Source organism: Periophthalmus magnuspinnatus, chromosome 6 (assembly GCF_009829125.3).
Source record: "Periophthalmus magnuspinnatus isolate fPerMag1 chromosome 6, fPerMag1.2.pri, whole genome shotgun sequence".
Taxonomy (NCBI): domain Eukaryota; kingdom Metazoa; phylum Chordata; class Actinopteri; order Gobiiformes; family Gobiidae; genus Periophthalmus; species Periophthalmus magnuspinnatus.
In genome coordinates, this window is record NC_047131.1 from 8,411,248 (window position 1) to 8,436,531 (window position 25,284).

The window sequence follows — 25,284 nt, forward strand, 5'->3', positions numbered from 1 at the left end:
ATTGCAATAATTCAGGTGCGTCTCAAACAAGGATCTATACAGTGTCAGCAGTGCTTCTGATGGAAGTACATGTCTTATTTTAAACAGTAGGCCAACAATTTTGGATAATTTTTTAACCAGCTCATCAATGTGTTTTTTGAAATTTAAAGATTTATCTATATATACTCCTAAGAATTTAGTGGAATCAACTTGTTGGATAACTTGGCCATCTATTTTTATGCATAGGTCCTCATCACAGGATTTATGTCTGTTTGGCAGGAAGACAATAAAGAAGGTTTTGTTAATATTTAAAGACAGTTTGTTGCATTTGAACCAAGTATTTACCTTTACGAGATGTTCATTTAGAAGTTTCCCTAACTGATCCAGGTTTTTATGTGACATAAACAGATTCGTGTCATCAGCAAATAGTACTTTGTGAATGTTGTTGGAACAAAAGACAAAATCGTTTATATAAATAATAAATAAGAGTGGCCCCATAATGGATCCTTGTGGGACTCCTGTCTCAATGATTTTTGTGTCTGAATTTTGTTCCTCAACATGCACATATTGCTTTCTTCCACAGATATAACTTCTAAACCACTGGAGTGCTACTCCTCTGATACCATAGTGCATCAATTTACCAAGAAGAGTTTCATGATCTATAGTATCAAATGCCTTCGAAAGATCTAGAAACACCCCAATACCGCACTCTCCTTTTTCAAAAGCATCGTTAATTTTCTCAACAAGATCTAAAATAGCCATACATGTGGTGCTGTTTTTCCTAAAGCCATATTGTGAAGGTACTAAAATGTTATACTTATCCAAATATTCTACAAGTCTGGAGTATACTACTCGTTCTGATACTTTAGAGAGAGTTGGGAGGATGGATATAGGTCTGTAAGCATGTAGGAATAAAGCCTCCTCCAGAAAAGTTACATAGCGCACCTTTCTTTTAACCATGGTATAGTTATTTTCGTTCACCCTTTACTCACCTGAAGTTGTACTTGAAGTGATTCAAGCATGTTTGAGCTTATTTTCTAATCAATCCCCGTTTTCACCGCCACTGGTACACGTCCACTGTGATGTACTTAATACGTACTTCAATTTAATTTTCTTAATCAGTGATACACATAGGATTTGGCAGTAGTAATTTTGGTATGAATGAAAAAATAAATCTGCTGCTCGCTAGTGTGATGGGCAGATACCCATAGGAGTTTTCTAATGTGGACTTGTATCTTTTATTAAGTCATTTTTGGTTAATATTATGATTTAAAATGTGCAAATCCTGACATAATGATCCACGTATGTCAGAGATTATAACTATAGAGACACAAGCACAATAGGGCTGTGTTAAGTCTTCATTTTGGAGGTGATCCTGCAGGGCTTTATCTGTTTTACTGAACCAAAACCGTGAGTCATGAAACTCTCGTTAAACAGCTGAATCACGTTTTACTCATTAACTTTATTAAACTGAGTCTGAGGCGTCGCCATGGAGACAGCAGTGACTGAGGTGTTTATTGTGAATGTTCAGTGACTTTCCGTTTGGATGCTTTCAGTAGCTGGAGTTTATTTCTTTAACAAGGTTTAAAATTTTGCCTGATTTTAATATTGCTTTATTATACTGCTGGTGATGGGAGGTGCTCCATGTGGTTCACTGTTGGTTTAAAGTCGACCCAATTTAGACTCAACTTAAGTCAGAAATAAACCAGGATTAAACAAAAGTGTAAATCATGGATAGCCCTAGTTTAGTCCTGGTTTAGTTCTGGTTTAGTCCTGGTTTAGTCCTGGTTTAGTCCTGGTTTAGTCCCAGTTCAAAACCAGTTGATATTCTGATACAGTCCTGGTTTATCACTAGTTAGCGCATGTTTTTAAAGGTCCTGTATTACACAAAAATGGACTCTTATGAGCTTTAAGCCATGTTATAATGTTGTTATCTAATCAAAAACAGACCTGGAGTTGTGTTTTGTTTAATTCACACATGTCTGAGTATTCCTGTGTTATTAGTCTGTCTGCATCTCCAAAGCTCAAAATGCTCTGTTCCACCTTGTGATGTCACGAAGTGGTGAAATTATCCAAATGATTCTAGTGGAGGTGTATGGACTTTACAATCACAGTGGAGCACTTCCTTTATTACCACATGATGACATCACAAGGTGGAACAGAGTGTTTTCAGTCTGAGAAAATAACAGCCTAAGTGTGCAGGATTTGTGTGTTAAACATGTGAATGAAACAAAACACAACTCCAGGTCTGTTGGTGATGAGGAAACAACATTATAAATAACAAAGATCAGAAGATAGTGTAACATGGGCTCTTTAAGCTTACGGTCTGGATCAGTGTCTGCTTTTTTCTGGGTTTAGTACAAGTTTAGACCCTGGTTTTATTTCTTGTTTTAGCCTTAGTTTTGAGATCTTGTTTTATCACTGTTGAGGTTAAGATTAAGGTACAGAAATGCATCCTCTGTATTTGACCCATCCCTCAATGCCACAGTGCAGCACATCTCTAGATCTTGGTCTATTCTTGGTTAGGACGACCTCAGCTGGAGAATTTGACCTGTCAAATTTAGTCCTGGTATAGACCTCCTCCTCTGTAGAACAATGAGATGTATTCAGACAAGGTTTGACTGATTCAGATACAGCCCAATGATCAAACATGACTCAGGACTTTCAGAAGATAAAGTCCTGTTTTTGTCCTCTCTCGTCTGACTCACTGAGGTGATGTTGGGCTTTGATAGTGACAGCGGTTCAATTAGTTTGGGACACAGAGATAAGAGGATGGGAGGGCATCTGACACATAGAAGAATGAGAGGGCATTTGACACACAGGTAACAGAATGGGAGGGCATCTGACTCCCATTTTCTTATCTGTGTGGGATATAGGAGCACAGGAGGGCATCTGAGACACAGGCATACTGGAGAATGTGAGAGTATCTGACACACAGGGATATAGGAGGATGGAAGGGCATCTGACACACAGGGATACAGGAGGTTTGATGTTTAAATGGTTCCACAGACATATTGCGTTTGAGCCTGGGGTCACATGAGGTCATGAGTGTGGGCGGAGCCAGAGTCGCTGTAATAAAATAATTGAATCAAATTTACAAAGGTCAAAAACATCAAATCAAAGAGAGATTTTTCACCACGAGACAGAAGCTAAATCCATTTTAACACATTTACACGGGCTCAAGCATCAGTCAATGTTCAGCTGTAATGTAATAGAATAAGTATTATATAAGTACGTCCGTGTGTCAGATGCCCTCCCGTCCTCCTCTTAATGAGAAGCCTCAGTGCATGTGACCATCTTCATCAAATGTTATAGAAAATGGAAGTGTTTACACTATGGAGGAATGAGGTCAGGACTAAACCAGGACTAAACTAAGACTTAACCAGGTCCAAGCAAAGATCAAACTAGATCTACACCAGGACTAAACCTGGTCCAAACCAGAATTAAACCAGGTCTAAACCAAGACTTAACTAGGTCCAAATTAGAATTAAACCAGGTCTAGATCAGAATTAAACCAGAACTAAATCAGGATTAAACCAGATCATAAACCAGGATTAAACCAGGACTAGATCAGGACCAAACCAGGTCCAAACCAGGATTGAACCAGGTCCAGACCAGGACAAAACCAAGGTTAAACCAGAACTAAACCAGAGTTAAACCAGGACTAAACCAGGTCCAAACCAGAATTACATCAGGACTGAACCAGAACTAAACCAGGACCAAATCAGGACAAAACCAGGAATAAACCAGAATTAAACTAAGACTAAGCCTGAACTAACCAGGACTAAACCAGGACTAAACCAGGGTTAAACCAGGACTAAACTAGAACTAAACAAGGACTAAACCAAGACTAAACCAGGACTAAACTAGGACTAAACCAGGATCCAACTAAAAATAAACAATGTGGAAAAACTCAACACCAGGACTATTCATTCATTTTCCAGTTATAGTTAAGGACTTTTTATCTTAATTTAAAGATAAAGATAATATTACTAAACCATGTCTCTACCCCGTTCCCTGTTTCCTCATACTTTGAAGTGCGCTCCTGTAATGCAGCGTTTTAACTAGAAAAACTTAACCTCCGCAGCTTTTCAGGTGAGTGCGTCCCCGTTTCATCATAATTAAATATAAATGATGTGTTTGAGGTTAAAAACACGCCTCCATGTTTTCTCTGAGTGTAACCGGAGCTGTCCCCGGCACAGGTCCAGATGTAAGCTCCTCTTTAGGACACAGGACATGTTCTGGAGGTGCAGCTCTGTCAGGGACACAATACAAGAACATTTGTTTAAGTTTGTAGAGAAATAAGAGAAGACAGGAGGGGATATTTGAGTTCTGTGTCGAAAAAAAAAAAGAATTTAAAGCCCCGCCCACGTTGAGGTACATTGGAAGCAAATTTTCCTGTAATTTTTCCCATTCCCAAACATTAAAAGAGTTCAAAGACATTGCGACGATTAACCAGCTACGTGGTAACTAATATCTGCAGTGCGGTTGTTTTAAGGCCAAAAAGTACATTTAAAACGCAAAAGTATGTCAGATGCCCTCCCACCCTCCTATCCCTGTGTGTCAGATGCCCTCCCATCTTCCTGTATCCCTTTTAGAAGTTCCTCATAAAATGAAAACACTGGTTAATTTCGCTTTCAAAATAAATCACAACAAATCATTTATTTTACAAAACATATTTTATTTTGATAGTACTTCACTTCTACAGCACTAACCTCATATTCACAGACATGTTTATATAACATATGACAGAACAGGACTCTTATTTTGAAACACACATATAGTTTATACAGGCTTTTATTTACAAAGGGCTCCACTTCCTCCAGTGTTTGGTTCAGTATTTACAGTTTGCAGTAGTTCCACGCTCCAGCTTCAGTCTTTTCTTCAAGTTCATGTTCTTCTGAAAGTCCTTGAACATCGTCAACATTAAATTTAGAGAAACAGTTCCATTTTTAGAGCAGTTAAGAGAATTTTCCAGTCCAAAGTGTTACATCCTCCTTGAAGTGGATCCCTCACTCATGGCTCAAAAACACATTTATTTTACACAGAAGAAATTGCATGTTAATTACAATAGTGTATGGCAACAGTTACACCACAAAAACATATCAGCATGAGTTAAAATTATTTGAAAATTGTAATATTTTTGAGTCATTTTGAAGTGTTTTTATTTATTTTGAAATTTCAATGTATTTACTTGTTCCATTGATTGTAATTTTGTTTTCAATGTATTTTAAATTTGAAATACATGGAAAGCAAAAAAGTTGACTTAATAACGCAAGTAGTCAAATCAGTATTAAAGAAGCACTATGTAACTTTTCTGCTCTCATTCAAACCAGGATAAGAGCAACAAAAGAATATAGAGCATGGAATAACGCAGGATCAAACCAGGTCCAAACCAGGTCCAAACCAGGATTAAACCAGGTCCAAACCAGGTCCAAACCAGGATTAAACCAGGTCTACACCAGGTCTAAACCAGGACTAAACCAGGACTAAACCAGGACTAAACCAGGACTAAACCAGGACTAAACCAGGACTAAATCAGGACTAAATTGGGTCTAAACTAGGATTAAATTTAAGTAAACTTACATTGTCAATTTCTGTGGTAACATTCCTATCAATATTAAAGAAGCACTGTGTAACTTTTCTGCTCGTCTATATGGACATATTATGGCATTGGCTGGAATGTTCCACAATAAGGCATTAAACATATCTCCACAGAAACAAGCAGGTATTATTTTTAGCTTTAGTAATGCCTGTAATTATAATAATGCAAGATGGATTCCAGGCAAAACATCTCCATGGAAACAAGCAGGTGGCAGACCCTTTACCTGGAAAGTTCCACAGTGCACCTTTATTAATATTCTGAACTATTCAAGCCATATTAACTCATGTAGATATTTTTTTCATGTTGTACAAATTTTACAGTAAATGTATTTCAAATTTTAAAACAAATGACCAGGGGCTGTAATACAGAAATAAGTTTGTGTTAGGGAGGGCATCTGAATTAATTTACCTAAACAACATTACACTAACGGACATTTAGAAAGTCGTCTGTACAGTAGAGTCACACGCAGTTTACAAAATGGCTGTGGTCATAATGTTTTGGCTCTTCTCCTGTTATGATTCTTCATTATTTTTGGCCTGCTTTAGTTTTAGTGCAATTTAAGTCCACATTTATACAGTGCATTTTTCTGTGGACAGGGACAAAAACTAGTAAATAAAAATAAAATAAAATAAAATAAAAATCAAAACAATATTGTACAGTTTGAAATTTTTTCCCCCCAAAATGATCAACAGGGAGTAGGTAAATGTTTTCTTGACTTGAGATTAAAAACAAAACTTCTATTGACAAAAGTAATACACTACAGTAGCTTTGAACTGACCCAGAACAGCGTCACCAACAGGTAGCAGTAAAGAACTACACCCACAAGCAACAATTATCTTTTTAAAAACAGATTTCAAGCAAAAAATCCAAAGTCCAAACTCCCATATTACAGAATGTGATCCGTACGTTTCCAAATCAGTCAAGTCTGAATCTTGTCTATTTCACATTTTTAACTTTTGTCTCTGTGAAATCAAAAATATAAAATGGCAGTGAAGGCTTCTTTTCATTTTTTTCTTCAACAATAATCTTTCTGTCCTTTTGTGAGTTAAGCAAACTCAACATTGTCCAGACTCTATTTATGCAGAATGAGACCCGAACACAAAAGATCAAAAATGGGCTACTGATTTCAAATAAAACATATTATCCCATATTTTATTTAGAGAATGGGATTGAATGTTATTAATTGAATCTTATGTATTGGCAAAATCTTGTTAAAAAAGTTAAAAAAACAAGAGAAAAACACAATACCCTGGGCTCAGACTGCACACGGTTCAGCTCTGGTCCGGTGGTTCACGGTTGCCAGGTAAAAGCAAACAAACCTACACAAAAAACATGAAAAAACCTATGGAATCTACACTCGGCTGTATTTTCCACTGTATTTATAAAAGAAGCACTCCCTCAGTGACACAGAGGTGGTGCTGATGGAGGAGCTCCTGATTTTTTCCACTGGGAACCGGACGCCGACTGCAGCCTTTTCCCTTCATAAAGGAATAGTTATAGTTTGAGCAGAGTGAGTGTCAAACCACAACAAAACGCCTCTGACACTGCAGTCGTCGCTGGACCGAGGGCAGTCTGAGCTTGAGCCAAAACAAATATACTTAAAACGTGTAATTTTGATTAAAGGGCCCGTATTACGCTGTTTTCTGATTTATGTTATAATGTTTCCTCATCATGTTTGTTTTTCATAAGGTAACATTATAACATAGTCCATTTTGTATTTTTGTGTAATAAAGGACCTTTAACATAAACTTTGACATAAAACATTTACTTAAAGCTATTTCATATTTCTGAGCGTAGGTTTAGAATTCTCCTCTTAAATCCTGTCTGAAAACTTCACATTTTTGAGTTTTGAGGAATAAAAGTTCAAAATGGCAGTGTTCGCTTCACTATCTGTACATCTGTGTCTCTCATTACGAGTCTCTTAACATCTCCGCCGCCGGTTTAAGCGTAACAGTGGTGCTTGGGGTTGCAGAAGAGCGCCCCCTGTGTGGTGAGGTTGAGTAGCGCGCTCTCCCCGCTGGAATCGTTGGAGGAGGTGCAGTTGTGGTCGCCTCCAGAGGGGGGCAGCAGAGAGGGGTAGGGACTGAGCTTGTCGATGTTGACGTAGGTGGTGTTGAGGAGGACGTAGTGTTCGCCGCTGAAGGACGAGAAGATGGAGGAGATCCGGGACACGAGCTCGGAGAAGGAAGGACGACGCTCCGGTTTGGGATGCCAGCACTCGATCATCACTGTGTACCTGAGAGGGAGAGAGAAAGAGAGGGAGAGAAAGAGAAAAAGAAGATCAACATTTGTGAATTTACCTTTTGGATATTTCATGGCAAAGTACAATGTCAGGTCAGCCTTTGGTCTGGTCCGAGGGAGAGAATTGTATGTAAGATTTTGAGCTTTTACTGATAGTAATTCTAATGCTGCCAGGTTCCAAATAGGAAGTGAGCATGGGCTTCAGTTCACTTTCTATTGAAAAACTATCGCTCCTCTGTCTCTAATTGCTGCTGTTAAGCTTGTAAGTTTGGTCTTCAAATGTTCATATTAACCCGCTCTACATGATCCTGGTGATTTTATTTTGCTTTTGTGTCTGTAAATCAAGATATGAACATTAATAACAGACAAATCAGGTGAAGTCGGTCCCAAACCGCCTATATAACCGCTCTAGCCTCGATGAGCTTCACTTGACCTGAGCTGAACGCTGTGGGTGACGTCACACTCACTTAGTCCTCTTCTTTATTCAGTCTATGATTGGACATGATGGCCAAGCTATTTGTGTTATAATTTGGTGTTTTGGTTCTCAACACGATTATCTAATCAAAAAGCACAATGAGCCTCACATGAGTTTTTCATTTGGGTTGCCAGTTTCAATGCTGAAATGCAGCTGGATTAAACCTAAAAGGACTTTCTCTGATCTGAATCCTCACTACAAAAAGCCCATGAATCAGTACTGGTGCTAGTGTCCTCTTGTCATACCTTTTCCAAAACTGTTCCTTTCATTGTGAACTCTCTATCTCTTTCTCTCTAAGTTTTCATCCCAGCCTCAAATCACTGACCCAACATGTCTTTAAAACTGTGGATTTCAGAGTCTAGCTGCTCTGAGTTTTTTTTACATTGTACGTGAGATTTTGGTCATGCTTTTGCAAATGTTTGAATGTGTTTCCATGGAGATGAGTGTTCACAGTGACCCCCTCCTGTCTGTGTAGTTTTTCTTTGTAACTTTACCTGAGTCCTCCTCTCTGATACAGACTGAGAGAAACACACTCATGGTTTGGCTCATGGCAGATCATGACAAATGTAGAATCAAATCATGGTTAGGGCCATTTGTTTGGAAATCACAAAAGAATGAGGAATTTAAGTCAAGTAAAAATGTGTTTTACCTGGTAGAATAAAAGTTAAATAGAAATACATATGTTTGGATTATTATCTAGTTGCAGTGGTAGTAGTAGGAGCAGAAGTCATAGCAGTAGTTGTAGCAGTAGTAGTAGTATTTGCAGTTGTATTAGTAGTACTTACAGTGCGTCTGGGCAGAACTCTGGCTGTAGTAGTCTCCGTCCCTGCATTAGAAACACTGTGATGTCGAAGGAGTTGACGTCTGAGTACGGAGGAGCTCCTCTGGTCATCAGCTCCCACAGCAGCACGCCAAACGACCACTGACAGGAAATACAAAAGACATTTAAACTCAGATGCCCTACCGTCCTCCTTCATATATAGACTTGCTTCAAAGTTTTTAGGTACAAGTGTAGCAATAGTGGATGTAATAGTAGTAGTCATGTTGTTGTAGTAGTAGTCAAACAAACAGTTGTAGTGATTAAGTAAGTTAAGGTACACTTCATTGTCTTTGCAGGAAAATATGTCCTGTGCATTTGACCCATCCTTCAGTGTCTCTGGGTTAAACAGAAGTAGTGTGACCCATCTCTAGATCTTCAGCCTTGGTCAGGACGACCTCAGCCGGAGGATTTGAACTATTGTGCATGTTTTGTGTTGATGGGAGAAACAGAGGAAACCCACCCAGACACAGATAGAGCAGTAGTAATAGTAAAAGTAGTAGTAGCATTAGTAGTAGTAGTTATTTGGGCACATACCACGTCAGACTTGTGTGTAAACTTGTGCGTCTGCAGACTCTCCAGGGCCATCCACTTCACAGGCAGCTTCACTCCGCTCTTATTGTGAACGCTGTAATATTCTTTTTCATAAACGTCTCGAGCCAAACCAAAATCTGCCACCTTCACCGTGTAGCTCTCATCCAACCTGCAACAAGGGACAGTGACTCCTCTGCATCATCTGAACCTCCTCTGACCCTCTCCTCTTCCTCCTCTGCTCCTCTTCACACATGATATAAATGACTTACATGCAGTTTCGTGCAGCCAGATCTCTGTGCACAAACTTCTTAGAGGCCAGATACTCCATTCCTCCGGCCACCTGCAGACCGAAGCCCACCAGGTCCTTCACTGTTGGGTTCTGTGGAGGAAAATCCCCAAACATGTTCAAAATGTCTGTGCATTGGGCTTAAGTAGAAAGAAAGTAAAGCCAAGCACATGTAAGAAACACTAACTCAATACAAATACACTTGTTACCTATAAATATGATGAGAATGTCTATAGGGAAAATTTAATGTAATGTTGTGTTTTTACATCAGACGCCCTTCCTGTTCCTGTCTTGGGTAAATCAAGATGAACCCAGGACCAAACAAGAACTTAACCCAAACTAAACCAGGTCTAAATCATAAATGTGTTGTTTTACAGTATGAAGTTTCTGAAGTCTCTGCCCATTATTGATGACAGAACTAAACCAGGTCAAGGCTAACAGTTGTAGCGGCTAATCTGCAACCATCCAAACCCGGTCTAAACTAGTCTAAACCAAGACAAAACCAGGTCTACACCCGAACTCACATGTCCCTCGTCACGTATGAAGTTCCTCAGGTCTCCGTGTTTCATGTAGGGCAGCACGACGAGCGGGGAGCCCTCTGGTGGCAGACAGATGCCGAGCAGCGACAGAACGTTCTCATGACTGAAGTCCTTCATGATGATTCCCTCCTTTAGGAACTGGGACACCTCCTCCAGGTCTGTGATCCCTGAAATAAAAGCACTCAATCATTATCAAAATAAATCCATTGGTTACTAGAACGAAATGTTTCCCTTATACAGCAATACCAGGCTGGGAATTTTGGCCCAATTTTGTCTCATCTCAGAAGATAAGCAGAGTTGGGTCTGGTTAATACTGTTAATTATATGTGAGACCATTGGGAATACCAGGTACATAGTTGTCCATTTTGTTGTTGTGTGCTTAGGAAAGACACTTCACCCACCTGGCCTACTATGAATGAGGTGAGTCAGCTTATGAAGTCAGATTTGACCTGAAACTGGGTGTGGTGGAAGTAGATACATTTAAAGTACATACAGACAGTACATAAATATAGTAATTAGACACAGATCAGTTTAAAGTAGTAAACATGGTCTTATCTGGAACTTTTTTTTTAGGTCTAAACCAGGACTGAACCCAGACTGAACCAGGTCTAGCCCAGGTCTAGCCCAGGTCTTCTCTCTTGGGTGTTGTGGTATTCTAACATGATTACACAGACTCCCTGTCACTGTGTTCCCTCAGACTCATCCATCTCTGTCTGAGGAACAATTCTCGTTATTTAATTTCATTGTGGGTTAATTTCATAATAAGGTCTGAGCAGGTCACAGCTGAGGGACGGGACAATGCAGCCATGCTTACAAACAGAAAAGACCAGACATGGGCTTTGTTTAATATGTTTCAAACTGTCAAAAGAAATTGTAGTGCATTTTCTTGCTAAGACGTTACACGGTGGTCATTGTATTTCAGATATACATAGCTAAGGGTCTTGCCTTGTTTTCCCTAGTTGGACCCTTTTGATGAAGTTTATAATTTTACTTCCTGGTTGGACATAGACTACAGATATGACATACGTACAGGTAATACCATAACTGTTACCTAGCAACAATAATGTAAACAAGGGCCAAAACCTTTAAATTACACAATAGTCATGATTAAACACCTTTATTTTATTAAATTAAGTTTTAAAATGTGAGAAAAAGCCTTCCTTGTGCGTAAATAGTCTCTGTATTTTAGATATTTGGTGTTGATAGCATAGATAAAACTTAGTGCTACTTCCTGTAACGTTCAAATTTTTTCAAATTGCTACTTACTGTAACTTAACTATGATAAATATTTAGCACACGTACTCTCCCACCAAACCAAGTCAGAATCAGATTTTCGTTTTCTGAATAAAGTTTGAACCAAAAACGTGACTCACTGTTGAGGCTCTTGACGGCGCAGTGCTGGTTCTGTCCATCAGGCTCCAGGAGAGTTCCATGGAAAACGCAACCGAAATGTCCTGGAATGAAATTAATATTCAAATTAATACAGTTTAACAACTCAAATGTATGAAATATTATCAGTTAACCCCACAATAGTCCTGTAAACATAACAATAAAACATCAGGTCAATCAAAATTACACACAGTCCCATTCAAGTTGACACGCTTTGGTCCACGATTCTCAAGTTGCCTTCACGGACCTTGGGAAATGTGAAACTCCAGTGTCAATGTGAGAATGTTTCTGTCAAAATCAGTCGCTTAGTTTATGTGAGATTTGGAGTAATAGAATTTTTTTCCTCAGTTTTGATTTCTAGATTGGTCCTAGTTACTTTAGAAAAATAATTTCTATGTTATCTAATATGTTTATATGTTAGCTAATAGTCCTGGTGCAGTCCTGCTTCGGTCCTGCTTTAGTTCTGGTTCAGTCCTAGTTTAGTCCTGGTTCAGCGCCGGTTCAGTCCTCTTTAAGATCTGGTTCAGTCCTGGTACAGTCCTGTCTCAGTCCTGCTTCTGTCCTGCTTCAGTCCTGTTTCAATCCTCTTTAAGTCCTGGTTTAGTTCTGCTTTGTTCCAGAGTTTTTTTAGGGTTGTGGGGTCAGTAATTGCCGTAGCACGGTTCGATCATGTTCAAACAAAAGGTTGAAAATATCAAGTTACGTCTCAATTAGAACAAAACCAAACCCTCTACTGAATTATGGTGTGAAAGGACAGATTTTATTGTGAAAGAGTAGAGGACTTTTATTGTGGAGGAGAAACTCAATGTAGTTCCAACAACATCATTCTACTGCTGGTCCAGTCCTGGTTCAGTGCTAGTTCAAGCCTAGTCCAGTCCTGGTTCAGTCTTGGTCCAGTCCTGGTCTAGTCCTGGTTCAGTCCAGGTCCAGTCCTGGTCTAGTCCAGGTCCAGTCCTGGTTCAGTCCTGGTCCAGTCCTGGTCCAGTCCTGGTCTCACCTCTCCCTATGACTTGGTGCAGGTGCAGTATGAGCCGGTCTCTGCTGATCACCACATGTTGAACCTCTCGGAGCAGATCTGGGTGCAGACAGCTCGGGTCTATGTGAACGGGAGCCCCAGAGAGCAGAGGAGACATGAACTCATCCGGCCCCATAGCACCCCCTATCGCTCCACGGTGGTGCAACAGCTCTCCACTCCCTCCGTACACCGGGACCGCGCGGCAAGACTCAGGACGCTCGTTATTTGGATCTGAAACAAGGAAGAGAGGTTGTGGGTTAGACTCCTAATCTCTCTGAGTGGAGTGTGCATATCCTCTCCGTGTTCCTGCGGCAGAGTGGTTAGCCTGTCTCTTCCACTCTGTACCAGGTTGCGGGTTAGATTCCCCATGCACAGTTTGAGTTTTGGGGTCACTAAAGTCCAACGTTGTGATCAGATTTGAGGTCAAGAAAAGCTCAGGGGAATTTGAAACTGGAACTAATTCTGAAATGCAGCACAATGTCTTTGAAATCTATACACTCAAACTGCACGAAAAAGAAAAAAAAGTTTAAAACAGGCCCTAAAATGGCCGACAGTAGCATACAAAACACAACCCAAATGAGAATGAGTGGTTATACATTGATTACATTTTCTATAGCAATGGGTTTGGTCCAGTCCTGTTTAGTCCCAGTTTAATCTTGATTTAAGTCTGGTTTAGTTCTAGTTTAATCCTGGTTTTGTCCAAGTTTCTTGATGCATTTTGTGAAATTATAGATGGCTGATTATTATACATGTTGTTACTGATTATAACTTGGCTAAGGAAATACATTCTTAACTACACTTATATGCACCGCGATATGATTAAAAAACTACTTTCTTTTTCTCTTCCCTCTCTATCCACCTATCCACTCTTTATCTCCCCTCCCTCTCTTCTTTCTCCCTCTCTCCACACCTGTAATCTCCTTATCACTCTCTCCCCTCTTTCTGTGACCCCTCTCTCTACTCATCTCCTTCTTTCTCTTTTGCCTTCCCCTCTCTCTTTCCCTCTCTTCCACCCTTCCTTCATTTCACCTATTCTCTCTACACTCTCATCCCTTTAGCTCTTTCTCACTATATGTGTCCGTTCTCTCTCTACTCATCTCTGATCTCGTTCTCTATCTCCCCGTCCCTCTCACTCATAGTGTTTAAACAGCAGAATCATTAGTAGATGAGAACATTGAGGATCTGTTTCTCCTTCAGCCTGAGGTCGTGTCATTATTGGAAACCTCACTCCTCACGTCTCCATCAATCACCATTTTACCGAACGATTCTTCTTAAACCAGGAGCCACATGTGATCTGTGCCACTCAAGAGCTCAAATACACCTTAAGTAAGCAGACTTTTGACCAGGACCATAGTCAGTATATTATTTCAGTAGTTACTCTTAAGAGCCAAATAGTTCATTGAGTAAAATGTGTCTTTCCCCAGTACACATATATTGTATAAACAGCTCTGGAGGACAAAATAAGTCCACTGTGTGCTGTCTGTGTCTAAGTATAAAGTGTTTGCTGATAATCAGGAAGTGTGCTATTAGCATGCTAGTTGCAGTTAGCTTTACTGTGATGGCAAAACTCCACTCTGATTTCTGAGAGTTGTGAAAAGAACTTATAAACTCATCCTGGTGAATAATTAAGATGTTCTGAATGCTTAATGTAAGTGAGGAATAACTTTGGACCACTGCAAACTGTTTAAAATGAACTAGTTCTGTTTTTCACGTTTTAAGACAGAAAAAATCAGGATGTCATGATATTTTTTTTGTGGAATTACTTGCAGAGCTTAACATAGGTTTCAAAGTAATGAAAATCTAGCCCTGTTGCCGTAGCAATTAACAATTTAAAACATAATATATCTTTTGAAGGGAAAAAGTTCTAAATAATATAACCTACAAACAGGAAGCTGAAACCAATGAATAGTTTACACGATTATTTTAAAGGTCCACAAAGTAACTTTTCTGGTAGAAGGTCTGCTACCTGCTTGTTTCCATGGAGATGTTATTGCTTCTGGAATCTTGGAATGTTCCACAGTATGGCATTACACTTACTGATCACTTATCCAATACAAGTCTTTTTGTTGTTAAAAAGTTGTTAGCATGGTGTCACTTGCTTATCTCCATGACGCTAGTTAAGTAAAATACCATAGAGTGGAACATTAAAGTTTACAAGTTTGGTCCATGATTCTCAAGTTGCCTTCACTGCCCTCCTGGAATCTGAAACTCCAGTGTCACATGAGACGGTTGTTTTTCAGTCAAAATCAGTCGCTCTAATATATATACACATTTAGAGTTAAGTTAAAGGCCATACAGTGGAACATTCCAGGCAATAACATCTCTATGGAGACCAGCAGGTAGTGGAAAAGTTACACAGTGAACCTTTAACATGACATGACAAAAGCTGATATTTGTGATGTTTTGCAATGTTTTGCATACATACCATCGAGCAGTGTGGTGCGGTAGTCCACAGACTCGTGGGACACCATCTCGTTAGTGGGACTGACGCTGCGCGCATTGGCCAGTCTGTCCAAGTGCTGGATGTGCCCTCTGCCATCGTACCACACTTCAGACAGATCTAAAACACAAAAACACAAAACATATATGTGAAGTCTGCTCCATCTGACCCTCTCCTCTGCATTCTCTGCTCCGTCTGAGTATTCCTAGTACTGATGATTGTAGTAGTATCAGTAGCTCATATCTTACCGTCGATGTGTTTGTTCCTCCTCCACAGGAGCAGGGAGACCAGCCCGAGCAGCAGCACAGACACACAGACACAGCCCACCACCAGAGCTGTGAAGTCCTGCTCCTGAGCCAGAGTCACCACACCCAGAGACCTGATTGAGTCCGCCTGACGCCACTGAGACAGAGACAGAGAGACGGTTAGGGTTAGGACAACAATGGGTTTGGTCCTGGTTTAGTCTTGATTTGGTCCTGGTTTAGTCCTGGTTTAATCCTGGTTTGGTCCTGTTCTAGTCTTTGTTTAGTTCAGGTTTATTTCCAGATTTCCAGGTTCCAGGCATTAGGTTGTAAGTCCACTATGTAACTTTTTGGGGGAAGGGTCAGTCATCTGTTTGTTATGAGTAACCCTTTATTATTGGCCTGTCTACCAAAGCTCAAAATGCTCTGTTCCACCTTGTGATGTCATGAAGCTCCTTTTACCTTTAGTTCAATAGAGAGCAGTTCCAGAGCTAAAATTATCCAAATGATTCTAGTGAAGGTGTGTGGAGTTTAAGAAAACAGTGGAGCACTTCCTGTATTATAACCCCACATCACAAGGTGGAATAGAATGCTTTCTGTTTGAGAGAAGAACTCCTAAAATACACCTAAATATGCAGGGTTTGTGTGTTTAATGTGTGAATGTGGTGAGGAAATAACATTATAACATAGATCAGAAAACAGTTTAATATGGGCCCTTTAAGACAACAAGTGTCTACTTCAAATATAATTATTCCTAAACATTGACACATGCAAAATGGATGTGTTTTCAATTTCAAATCCCTCAGAGACAGTTTTTGTTCATATTTAGAGCTAGATTTTCAGTTTTATTAAGGGTGTGATTTCATTTCAGTGAGTATAATCCTGTTCTCATTTTCTGATAAGAGCAGGGCCTGAACTCTCTCGCATATTCAAAATTAATGTCCCAAACCAGAGATACAGAGATATGTTATGAACTGTAAATGTGCTGACAAAACTGCAGATACACAGATATGATGTTGTCGATAGAGAGGTCTCACTCCTGTTTATCTCTGCTCCTCATGTTCCAGTGTTATCTGCCAATGATAAAGTCTGCAGACAGATTTAATAAAGGCTCGGACCAGCACCCATTTATTTTGTCAAAGGAATTATTTTGATTTAGTCTCTCAGTTATAGAAGAGAAATACGCTGCTTGTAGTAGTACTAGTCATAGTAATAGTAAAATTAATAGTCCTAGTGATCAAAATAAGGTTTCAATCAGGATCAAAGTGAGGGACTAACTAACCTGTGTTAAACCAGTTCTAACCTTAGAAATACTTAGTCAGACCTAAACCAGGAATAATCTATGTCTAAATCAGGTCTAAAAAAGATCTAAACAAGTATAAACCAGTTTGAAACCAAATCTAAACCAGGTCTAATTCAGGGCTAAACCAAGTCTGAACTCACTCTACACCTTGACTAAACCAGAAAGGTCTAAACCAGATTTAAAGCGGGACTTGTCCAGGACTAAAACTGACTAAGCCAGGCCTAAACCAGGACAAAAATATGCTCTTCTAAGTCAGTTTAACTCCAGTCTAAACCCAGTCTAACCCCGGTCTAAACCTGGTCTAACCCTGGTCTAAACGCGGTCTAACCCCGGTCTAAACCCAGTCTAAACCCGGTCTAAACCTGGTCTAACCCTGGTCTAAACCCAGTCTAACCCCGGTCTAAACCTGGTCTAACCCTGGTCTAAACGCGGTCTAACCCCGGTCTAAACCCAGTCTAACCCCGGTCTAAACCCCGTCTAAACCCCGTCTAAACCTCACCTGGACCTGCAGCTCCTTCTACTGTAGTTCATGGGGCAGAGTACACTCCAGTGAATTTCCCACCAAAGTCTCACCCAGGTCTAAACCCAGTCTAAGCCTTGTTTACACCCGGTCTAATTCCAGTCTAAATCCAGTCTAACTCCAGGTTAAACCGGGTCTAAACCCAGTCTAAGCTCAGTCTAAACCCAGTTTAATGCCAGTCTAAACCCGGTCTAACTCCAGTCTACACTCGGTCTAAACCCAGTCTAAACCCAGTTTAAACCTGGTCTAACCGCTGCCTCACCTGGACCTGCAGCTCCTTCTGCTGTAGTTCGTGGGGCACAGTACACTCCAGTGTGTTCCCCACCAGGGTCAGACTCTCACAGCTGTGGTTGGACACGGTCAGGACCTGGCACTTCATTGCCTCACGATCCATCCGGTCACCCTGGCAACAAAACACAGACATAGGTCAGAAATTACTACTTAAAAAATTTCAAACATGTTTTTATAGCATTTTTCAAGCATTCTGGGGCTCCTTTGATCACTTAAACCTTGATATTTCACATTTTAAAGATTCACGTATAGGCTATTCAGTCACACTCTAAGCAGTCCGGCTTTAGTCCAGGTTAAGGTCTCGGTTAGACTCTGTTCAGTCCTGGTTTAGTCCTGATTTTGTCCTAGTTCAGCCCTGGTTTAGTCCCAGTTCAGACCTGGTCCAATTCTTTTAGTCCTAGTTCAGTCCTGGTTCAGTCCTGGTTTAGCCCTGGTATAGTCCTGGTTCAGCCCTGTTTCAGCTCTGGTCTAGTCCTGGTTCAGTCCTGGTTTAGTCCTGGTTTAGTCCTGGTTTAGTCCTGGTTTAGTCCTGGTTTAGTCCTGGTTTAGTCCTGGTTCAGCCCTGTTTCAGCTCTGGTCTAGTTCTGGTTCAGTCCTGGTTTTGTCCTGGTTCAGACCTAGTTTAGTCCTGGTTTAGTCCTGGTTCAGTTCTGGTTTAGTCCTAGTTCAGCCCTCGTTCAGTCTTAGTTCAGTCTTAGTTCAGTCTTAGTTCAGTCCTGATTCAGTCCTGGTTTAGTCCTGGTTCAGTCCTGGTTCAGCCCTGGTTCAGCCCTGGTTTAGTCCTGGTTTAGTCCTGGTTTAGTCCTGGTTCAGTTCTGGTTTAGTCCTAGTTCAGCCCTCGTTCAGTCTTAGTTTAGTCTTAGTTCAGCCCTGGTTTAGTCTTAGTTCAGTCCTGGTTCAGTCCTGGTTCAGTCCTGGTTTAGTCCTGGTTTAGTCCTGGTTCCCTGCTCTCATTCCCCTCTCCCTCTTGTTACATTCTTGAGGACCAGTGGATTTGCAGATTCTCCACACACTCTGCACCTGTTCGCTCTCTGCTCCGGATCTCAGCGTGGTTTAGTTCTGCCGTTTTAACTCTCTTTTAACTCCAGATTATTTACACTGTGCACTCAAGAGCTGGAGGTCATCGCACAAGAAACACAACAAAATAAATAATGAGAAATATACAGCCAGAAAACAATAACTACTACAAAATATTGCAAATACAATCCTGATTTAATCTTTCTCTCTGTCTGAGAACTAATCCAGCACCGAACCAGGACTGAACCAACACTAAGCCAGGACTAAACCAGGGTGTAGGGTTTGTGTGTTAAACATGTGTGAATGAAACAAAACACAGCTCCAGGTCTGTTTGTGATGAGGAAACAACATTATAACACAGATCAGACAATAGCGTAATATGGGCCCTTTAAAAACATTAAAAACATCTTGATTATCTAACCCCTAAAGTCGTGTGTAAAGACTCAAAGGCTAAAGTTAGCAGCTGTGCAGTTCCCAGGCTGTTAGCTTGTGTTAGAGTGTGATGCTAATTGTGTGTGATGGTTTGTCATTCTCCCGTGAAGCGAAGTGTTCAAATATGAGCCAGAATCAACAAACTCCGAATCAGACGACACAGGATAAAACTGGACCCAAAACACACACAGATGGATGGAGTTTAATAGACCGAGACTGATAATATAGATGTGAAGTTTGGAAATATAATGCAAATAAGTAGTGGACTAGGACTAAACCAGGACTAAACCAGGGCTAAACCAGGACTAAACCAGGACTAAACTGTGACTAAAATAAGACTAAATCAGGACTAAACCAGGGGTGAACCAGGACTAAACCAGGGCTTAACCAAAATTAAACAAGGACTAAACCAGGACTAAACCAAGACTAAAGAAGGGCAAAACCATTACTATACTAGAACTAAAGCAGGACTAAATCAGGACTGAGCAAGAAGGACTATTCCAGCACTAAACAGGACCAAACAGGACTAAACCAGGTCTAAACAGCTTTGACTTCAGTTTCAGAATGTCTTTGATCTCTGCATATTTCCGACTTTTTATTTATAAATGATATAAATGACATTATTGTAATAATTGTCCATTGAGTGTGTAGAGGTGAAGGTCAGAGAAACAGGAAGTAATAAAACACAAACAGGAAGTGGACTGCGTTTCCCAGAGTTCATCAGTGCTCTATTCAATCACACCATTGTTCAGATCATTGCTCCCAAGAGATACAAGTCTAGGTCACTGTACACCACACAGTTATAGTTCAGCCTTAGTTAGACTGGGTTTAGTCCTGGTTTAGTCCTAGTTTAGAGCGGGTTTAGACCGGGTTTAGTCCTGGTACAGTCCTGGTACAGTCCTGGTTTATGCTATGCTTTGTTCTGGTACAACATGTTTAAGTCTCTGATGAATTCTGATTTAGTCCTGGTTTAGTCCTGAATAGGTTCAGACCGAATTCCTCTTATAAGTCCTTGTTCAGTCCTGGTTCAGTGCTCGTTTAGTCCTACTTTGGTCCAGTTTTGGTCCTGGTTTAGTCCTCATTCAGTCCTGCTTCAGTCCTAGTTCAGTCCTGTTTTAATCCTGGTTCAGTCCTGGTTCAGTCCTTCTTTAGTCCTACTTTGGTCCAGTTTTGCTTCTGGTTCAGTCCTGGTTTAGTTCTGCTATAGTCCTGGTTTAGTCCTGTTTTAGTCCTGTTTTAATCCTGTTTTAGCCCTGTCTCTTACCTTCAGCTCCACTATGCTCTTGTTGTCCTTGGAGGTGAGTTTTGGGTCCTGGAACAGCGGGTCTTCCACATAGACCAGGTCCCATTGGTCTGTGGAGAATCCATCCAGGATAAAGGACACTTTGGTCACTAGGGGGGGCTGCAGAGACAGTTTGGCCAGGGATGGGGTCGTGCACTGGATCGATGTGTGGTTCTCTCCATAAACACAACTCTGGAAGAAAAACAGAACAGATATTTAAAGGCGGTGTAGCTGATTTTTACATCTTAAAAACATGAAACAGAACTAGGGTTTGCAGTGGTCTAAAGTTACTCCTCACTTACATTATTCATTCAGAACATCCTAATTATTCACCACAATGAGTTTATGAGGGCCTTTCACAACTTTCTGTGAGGGATTTTGCTGTCACTGTAAATCTAACAGCAAACAGCATGCTAACAGTGCACTTCCTGGTTCACAGAGGATAAAAACACTTCATAATTAGATGCAGACAGCACACAACAGACTTATTTTGACCCTAACAGCTGCTTTTACAACGCACCTGTGCTGGGGCAAAACTAATTAACTCCACAGGTCTAACCTGTAACTTGACGTCAAGGTTACACAGTGCACATTTAAAGCCCCTCTACCTGATTTTTTCCCATGTATGTGAGCAAAATGTGTCTTGCACATTTACAGATATACCGTATAAGCAGATCGTGATGTCAAAATGAGTCCTTGAAAGCGTTTTATTGTGGTAATATGTTAGCATGCTAGTTCTTGCTAGCAAAACTTTGCTCTGATCTCTCAGAGTTGTGAAAGGTGCTTATAAACTCATTGTGGTGAATAATTAGGATGCTTTGAATGCATACAATAAGTGAGGAATAACTTTGACCACTTTAAAACAGTAAATCAGGAAGGTGCCTTTAAAATTCCCTGTCCCGTAGAATGCTGTGGTGTGATCTTAAACCAAGAAACTGTCGCTACAACATAACAAAATTACACTGTTCTTCTTCTGCTTTAATGACAGATTGGACACATTTGGCTGAAGGCTACAGTTAAATTACAGTTGTTTTGGTGTAATAACATCTATAACTGCCATACATCCTGCAGCAGTGACTTTCAGTCCCTAAAATTAATACTATTTTAACATTACGTGTGAGCTGAATTATCTCCCTCAGGGCCATGTCTTTCACTGTCCCTACAATGGAGTCTATCCCATAATAATCCCGGTGCATCTCGTCCTGTCACCACGGCGATGTTTTAAAGTGTTTTTTTTTTTTTTTTTTAAATGGGACCGATACAAAAGCAGTAATCCAGAGCAGATCTGAAGCTCCAGTCCAAACACGTCTCCTTAGGGTGCGTTTTATCGCCGCTCGAATTCAGACAAAAGGAATCGTGAGGAGAGGGAGCGGCTCAGTGGATTCTAGACGTGTCAAGAGCATTAAAAACAAACGTACGGGCTGGAAAATTACAAAACATGCAAAAATTTAAGGCCCTATGAGAAATTAGCACTGCTACCATAGTAATTATAGAGGCCTCATTTTTATTATGTAGTAAAATAAAATTGGCTTAGCTCCAGTACAGATATACTGAATAGCTGCTCTAACGCTGGGTGTACGTGGTTCAGGACTTGTGCTGATTTTAAAGAGGGGTATTAGGCACAATGTTGTTTTTCTTTTAGATTTCTACCATGTTATAGCATTATTCCCTCATCAAAAACATGTCTGAAGATGTTTTAGATGTCATCCATGCATGTTTGAGTCTCTCCCAGACACTATTCAAACCCTCTTTACGGTCAGCTGTCCAATGCTCCACCCACAACCCTACATCACCCATGCTCCCACATGACAATTCTCCATAAATATACAAAAACATGATACAAAACTGTACACTACAACTTCACAAACCTGATGCGATGTGCAATAGTTTCATCAGTGGGATGCACGGTCTGAAGGGGGAGTGACTAAAGTGTTTTTATTGTCCATAAACCTAGAAATTAGCATGCTAGTTGTTGTTAGCATTACCGTGACATTGTAAAACTCCTCGATAGTCCTCAAAATGTCACCTTTAAACAGAAAGTTGAAACCTATGAACACGAAGAATAGTTTTAAATATATACTTCGTCTGTTTGTGATTTCCACAGACCTGACTCATAACTTGGCCTCTATGCAAATCCCCTTTCTTTGTCTGGAATGTTCCGCAGAATGGCATAAAGCATTTATCTGTTCATGACTCTATGGCCGGCAGGGAGTGTGCCCACCGCCAGAAATGTTACATGGTAGAGCTTTAAAATGTAAAAAATTTCCATTTTAAAAACATGAACACAGAACTTATTAATTTTAAACAATTTGCAGTGGAACAAAGTTATTCCTCACTTAACTTGGACTCTGAACTTCCTAATTATTCACCATGATGAGTTTCTAAGCACTTTTTACAACTTTCAGAGACCAAAGCGGAGTTTAGCTGTGACTGTAAAGCAAATAACTAGCATGCTAATCGTGCACATGGGACAATGCTTGCACTATTGGACAATAAAACGCTTTATATTTAGATTCAACAGCTCGCAACAGATTTATTTTGACCTCAAGAGATGCTTATACGATATATCTGTACTGGGGCAAGACACATTTTGCTCATAAACATGGGGAAAAATCGGTTACAGGACCTTTAATTTTAAAATCTTACTTTTAACCGAAGCCGAACTTACCCCAGAAATGTCTAAGTATTCTCTTTAGACCTATAAGCATCTACTCAACTTTTCACTCCAAAAACGATCACAATTTCAACCTTTCACCACATTTTATTCACATTAACCCTTGCAGTATTTTGGCCCACACCAGGACCCTTATGTGCAGTTTCATTGTTGAGTTTTTAGAGTTTTTGGCAGAGGTGAAAAACAGCTGCCGTTTGGGCCGATGACAGTGTTTTCCCAAGAGGCTTTGAATGGGAAGGACCGGTCCAAACTCGACGCTAACTTCTGTGGCCTGATAATAATTCAGTGAAGTTTTCATTTGGTTTTCCTGTGTTTTTAAGTGATGACAGTAACAACATAATAATAACTAGACTGATGAAATGTTAAATGGAAGGATTTACAATGGGGTTTGATGGGAAATAGTTCACAATGGGAGAGATGGAAGTCAGTTCAGTCCTGGTTTAATATTGAAAATGGCTTGGATTTAAAGCTTGAATTTAACCTTTTACGATACTCATTCATGTCAGACCACAGAAGAGCGGGATGAGCTTGGTTGGTCCTGGTTTAGCCCAAGATAAGTCCTGGTTTCATTTAGTTTAGTCCTGGTTAAATCCCTGGTTTAGTCCTAGCTCAGTCCATGGTTCAGTCCTACTAAAGTTAAGGATTCAGTTTAGTGCTGGGTCAGTCCTGTTTTGTCCTGTTTTAATCCTGGTTCAAGGTTGAGTCCTGGTTTAGACCTGGTTCAGTCCTGGTTCAGTCCTGGTTTAGACCTGGTTCAGTCCTGGTTCAGTCCTGGTTCAGTCCTGGTTCAGTCCTGCTTCAGTCCTGCTTCAGTCCTGGTTCAGTCCTGGTTCAGTCCTGGTTCAGTCCTGGTTCAGTCCTGGCTCAGTCCTGGTTCAGTCCTGGTTTAGACCTGGTTCAGTCCTGGTTCAGTTCTGGTTTAGACCTGGTTCAGTCCTGGTTCAGTCCTGGTTTAGACCTGGTTCAGTCCTGGTTCAGTCCTGGTTTAGACCTGGTTCAGTCCTGGTTCAGTTCTGGTTCAGTCCTGGTTCAGTCCTGGTTCAGTCCTGGTTCAGTCCTGGTTCAGTCCTGGTTCAGTCCTAGTTCACTGGGGTCAGGTAAACAAGTGGGAGTATCACAGCTGTGCAAATGAGTTCACACTGCAGATACACATGTAAATAGGAACAAAGACAAAAAATATATAAATTTAAAAAAAAAACAAAAAAAAACTAAAGTAAAAGTTTGTAAAAAGTTATTTTGTTTTAAAGGTTTTAAAGGGACAATCTATAACTTCATATTTTTCATGGAATAATTTGAAGCTTTGAACAGCTGCAAATGATCTGAGCATGTGCAAACTAAGTCAATACACAACTATGAAAGTCTTATCACCCTGCTCTTTATCTCCCTCTCTCCCCCCTGGTCCCCCTCTTCCTTCTCTTCTCTCTATCCCTCCCTTTTTCTTTCTGTCCCCCCTCCCTCTCTCTCTCTCTCTCTCTCTCCATGTCTCCAGCTGTGAGTTGATCCTGATAATTTGAGAATTTCACAGTTTTTCTAGGAGACAACAGGTGTCAGAGAGAGAGAGAGGAGAGGAGGGAGAGAAGGAGAGAAAGAAAAGGAGAAGGGGGTGAAAGAAAATGACAGAGAGGTGAGGGGTGAAAGAAAAGGAGGGAGAGGAGAAGAAAAGAGAGGGAGGGGGGCAGAGAGGGGGAAGGAGGAGGGAGGGAAAGAGAGTATAGAAAGATGGAAATTGAGAAGGAGAGGAGGGAGAGGAGTAATGGGGTGAAGGAGAGAGGGAAGGGAAGTGAGAGACAGATAGAGATAGAGGGAGAACGAGAGAGGAGAGAGACCAAGGATAGAAGATAAAGAGAGGGGGGAGTGAGGATGAGATACGTAGGAGAGAGGGGAATGAGGGAATGAGACAGAGAGGGGGAGTGTGAAAGAAGGAGAGAGAGAAAGAGAAAAAAGAGAGAGGGCAGAGGATAGAGAAAGGGAAAGAGAGAGAAGGTATATATCAGTATGACTTCTTTCATGTTTGTGGGAAAACTCAGATCTGCATTTACTGATGATTGACACGTGTTTCTCAAAAAACGTGTTTCTCTGTGGTGCAGGTACAGTTATACTCTTATGGATACTTTTCAGCTGATGTCATCAACATTCCTTGAGGGTGTGATGCTAACTGGAGGCACTGCTCTGTCTGAAGCTTTGTTAAACTTTAGTTTAACGT

The 25,284-nt window shown here is 40.5% G+C and overlaps 1 protein-coding gene across 1 annotated transcript in view; it reads right to left on the reverse strand.

Annotated features, from left to right (window-relative positions):
- Positions 1–4,639: 4,639 nt before the first annotated feature.
- The window catches only part of met (MET proto-oncogene, receptor tyrosine kinase), a 69,333-nt gene continuing 48,688 nt past the window's right edge, over positions 4,640–25,284 (reverse strand). Inside the window, exons 11-21 of the mRNA XM_033967963.2 lie at positions 20,390–20,599; positions 17,648–17,788; positions 15,569–15,722; positions 15,306–15,440; positions 12,863–13,111; positions 11,850–11,930; positions 10,462–10,643; positions 9,921–10,030; positions 9,655–9,820; positions 9,086–9,222; positions 4,640–7,820 (exon numbers count right to left, since the gene is read on the reverse strand). Coding sequence (XP_033823854.1) covers positions 7,526–7,820; positions 9,086–9,222; positions 9,655–9,820; positions 9,921–10,030; positions 10,462–10,643; positions 11,850–11,930; positions 12,863–13,111; positions 15,306–15,440; positions 15,569–15,722; positions 17,648–17,788; positions 20,390–20,599 — 1,860 coding nt within the window. The 3' untranslated portion in view covers positions 4,640–7,525. The remainder of the gene's footprint in view (positions 7,821–9,085; positions 9,223–9,654; positions 9,821–9,920; positions 10,031–10,461; positions 10,644–11,849; positions 11,931–12,862; positions 13,112–15,305; positions 15,441–15,568; positions 15,723–17,647; positions 17,789–20,389; positions 20,600–25,284) is intronic.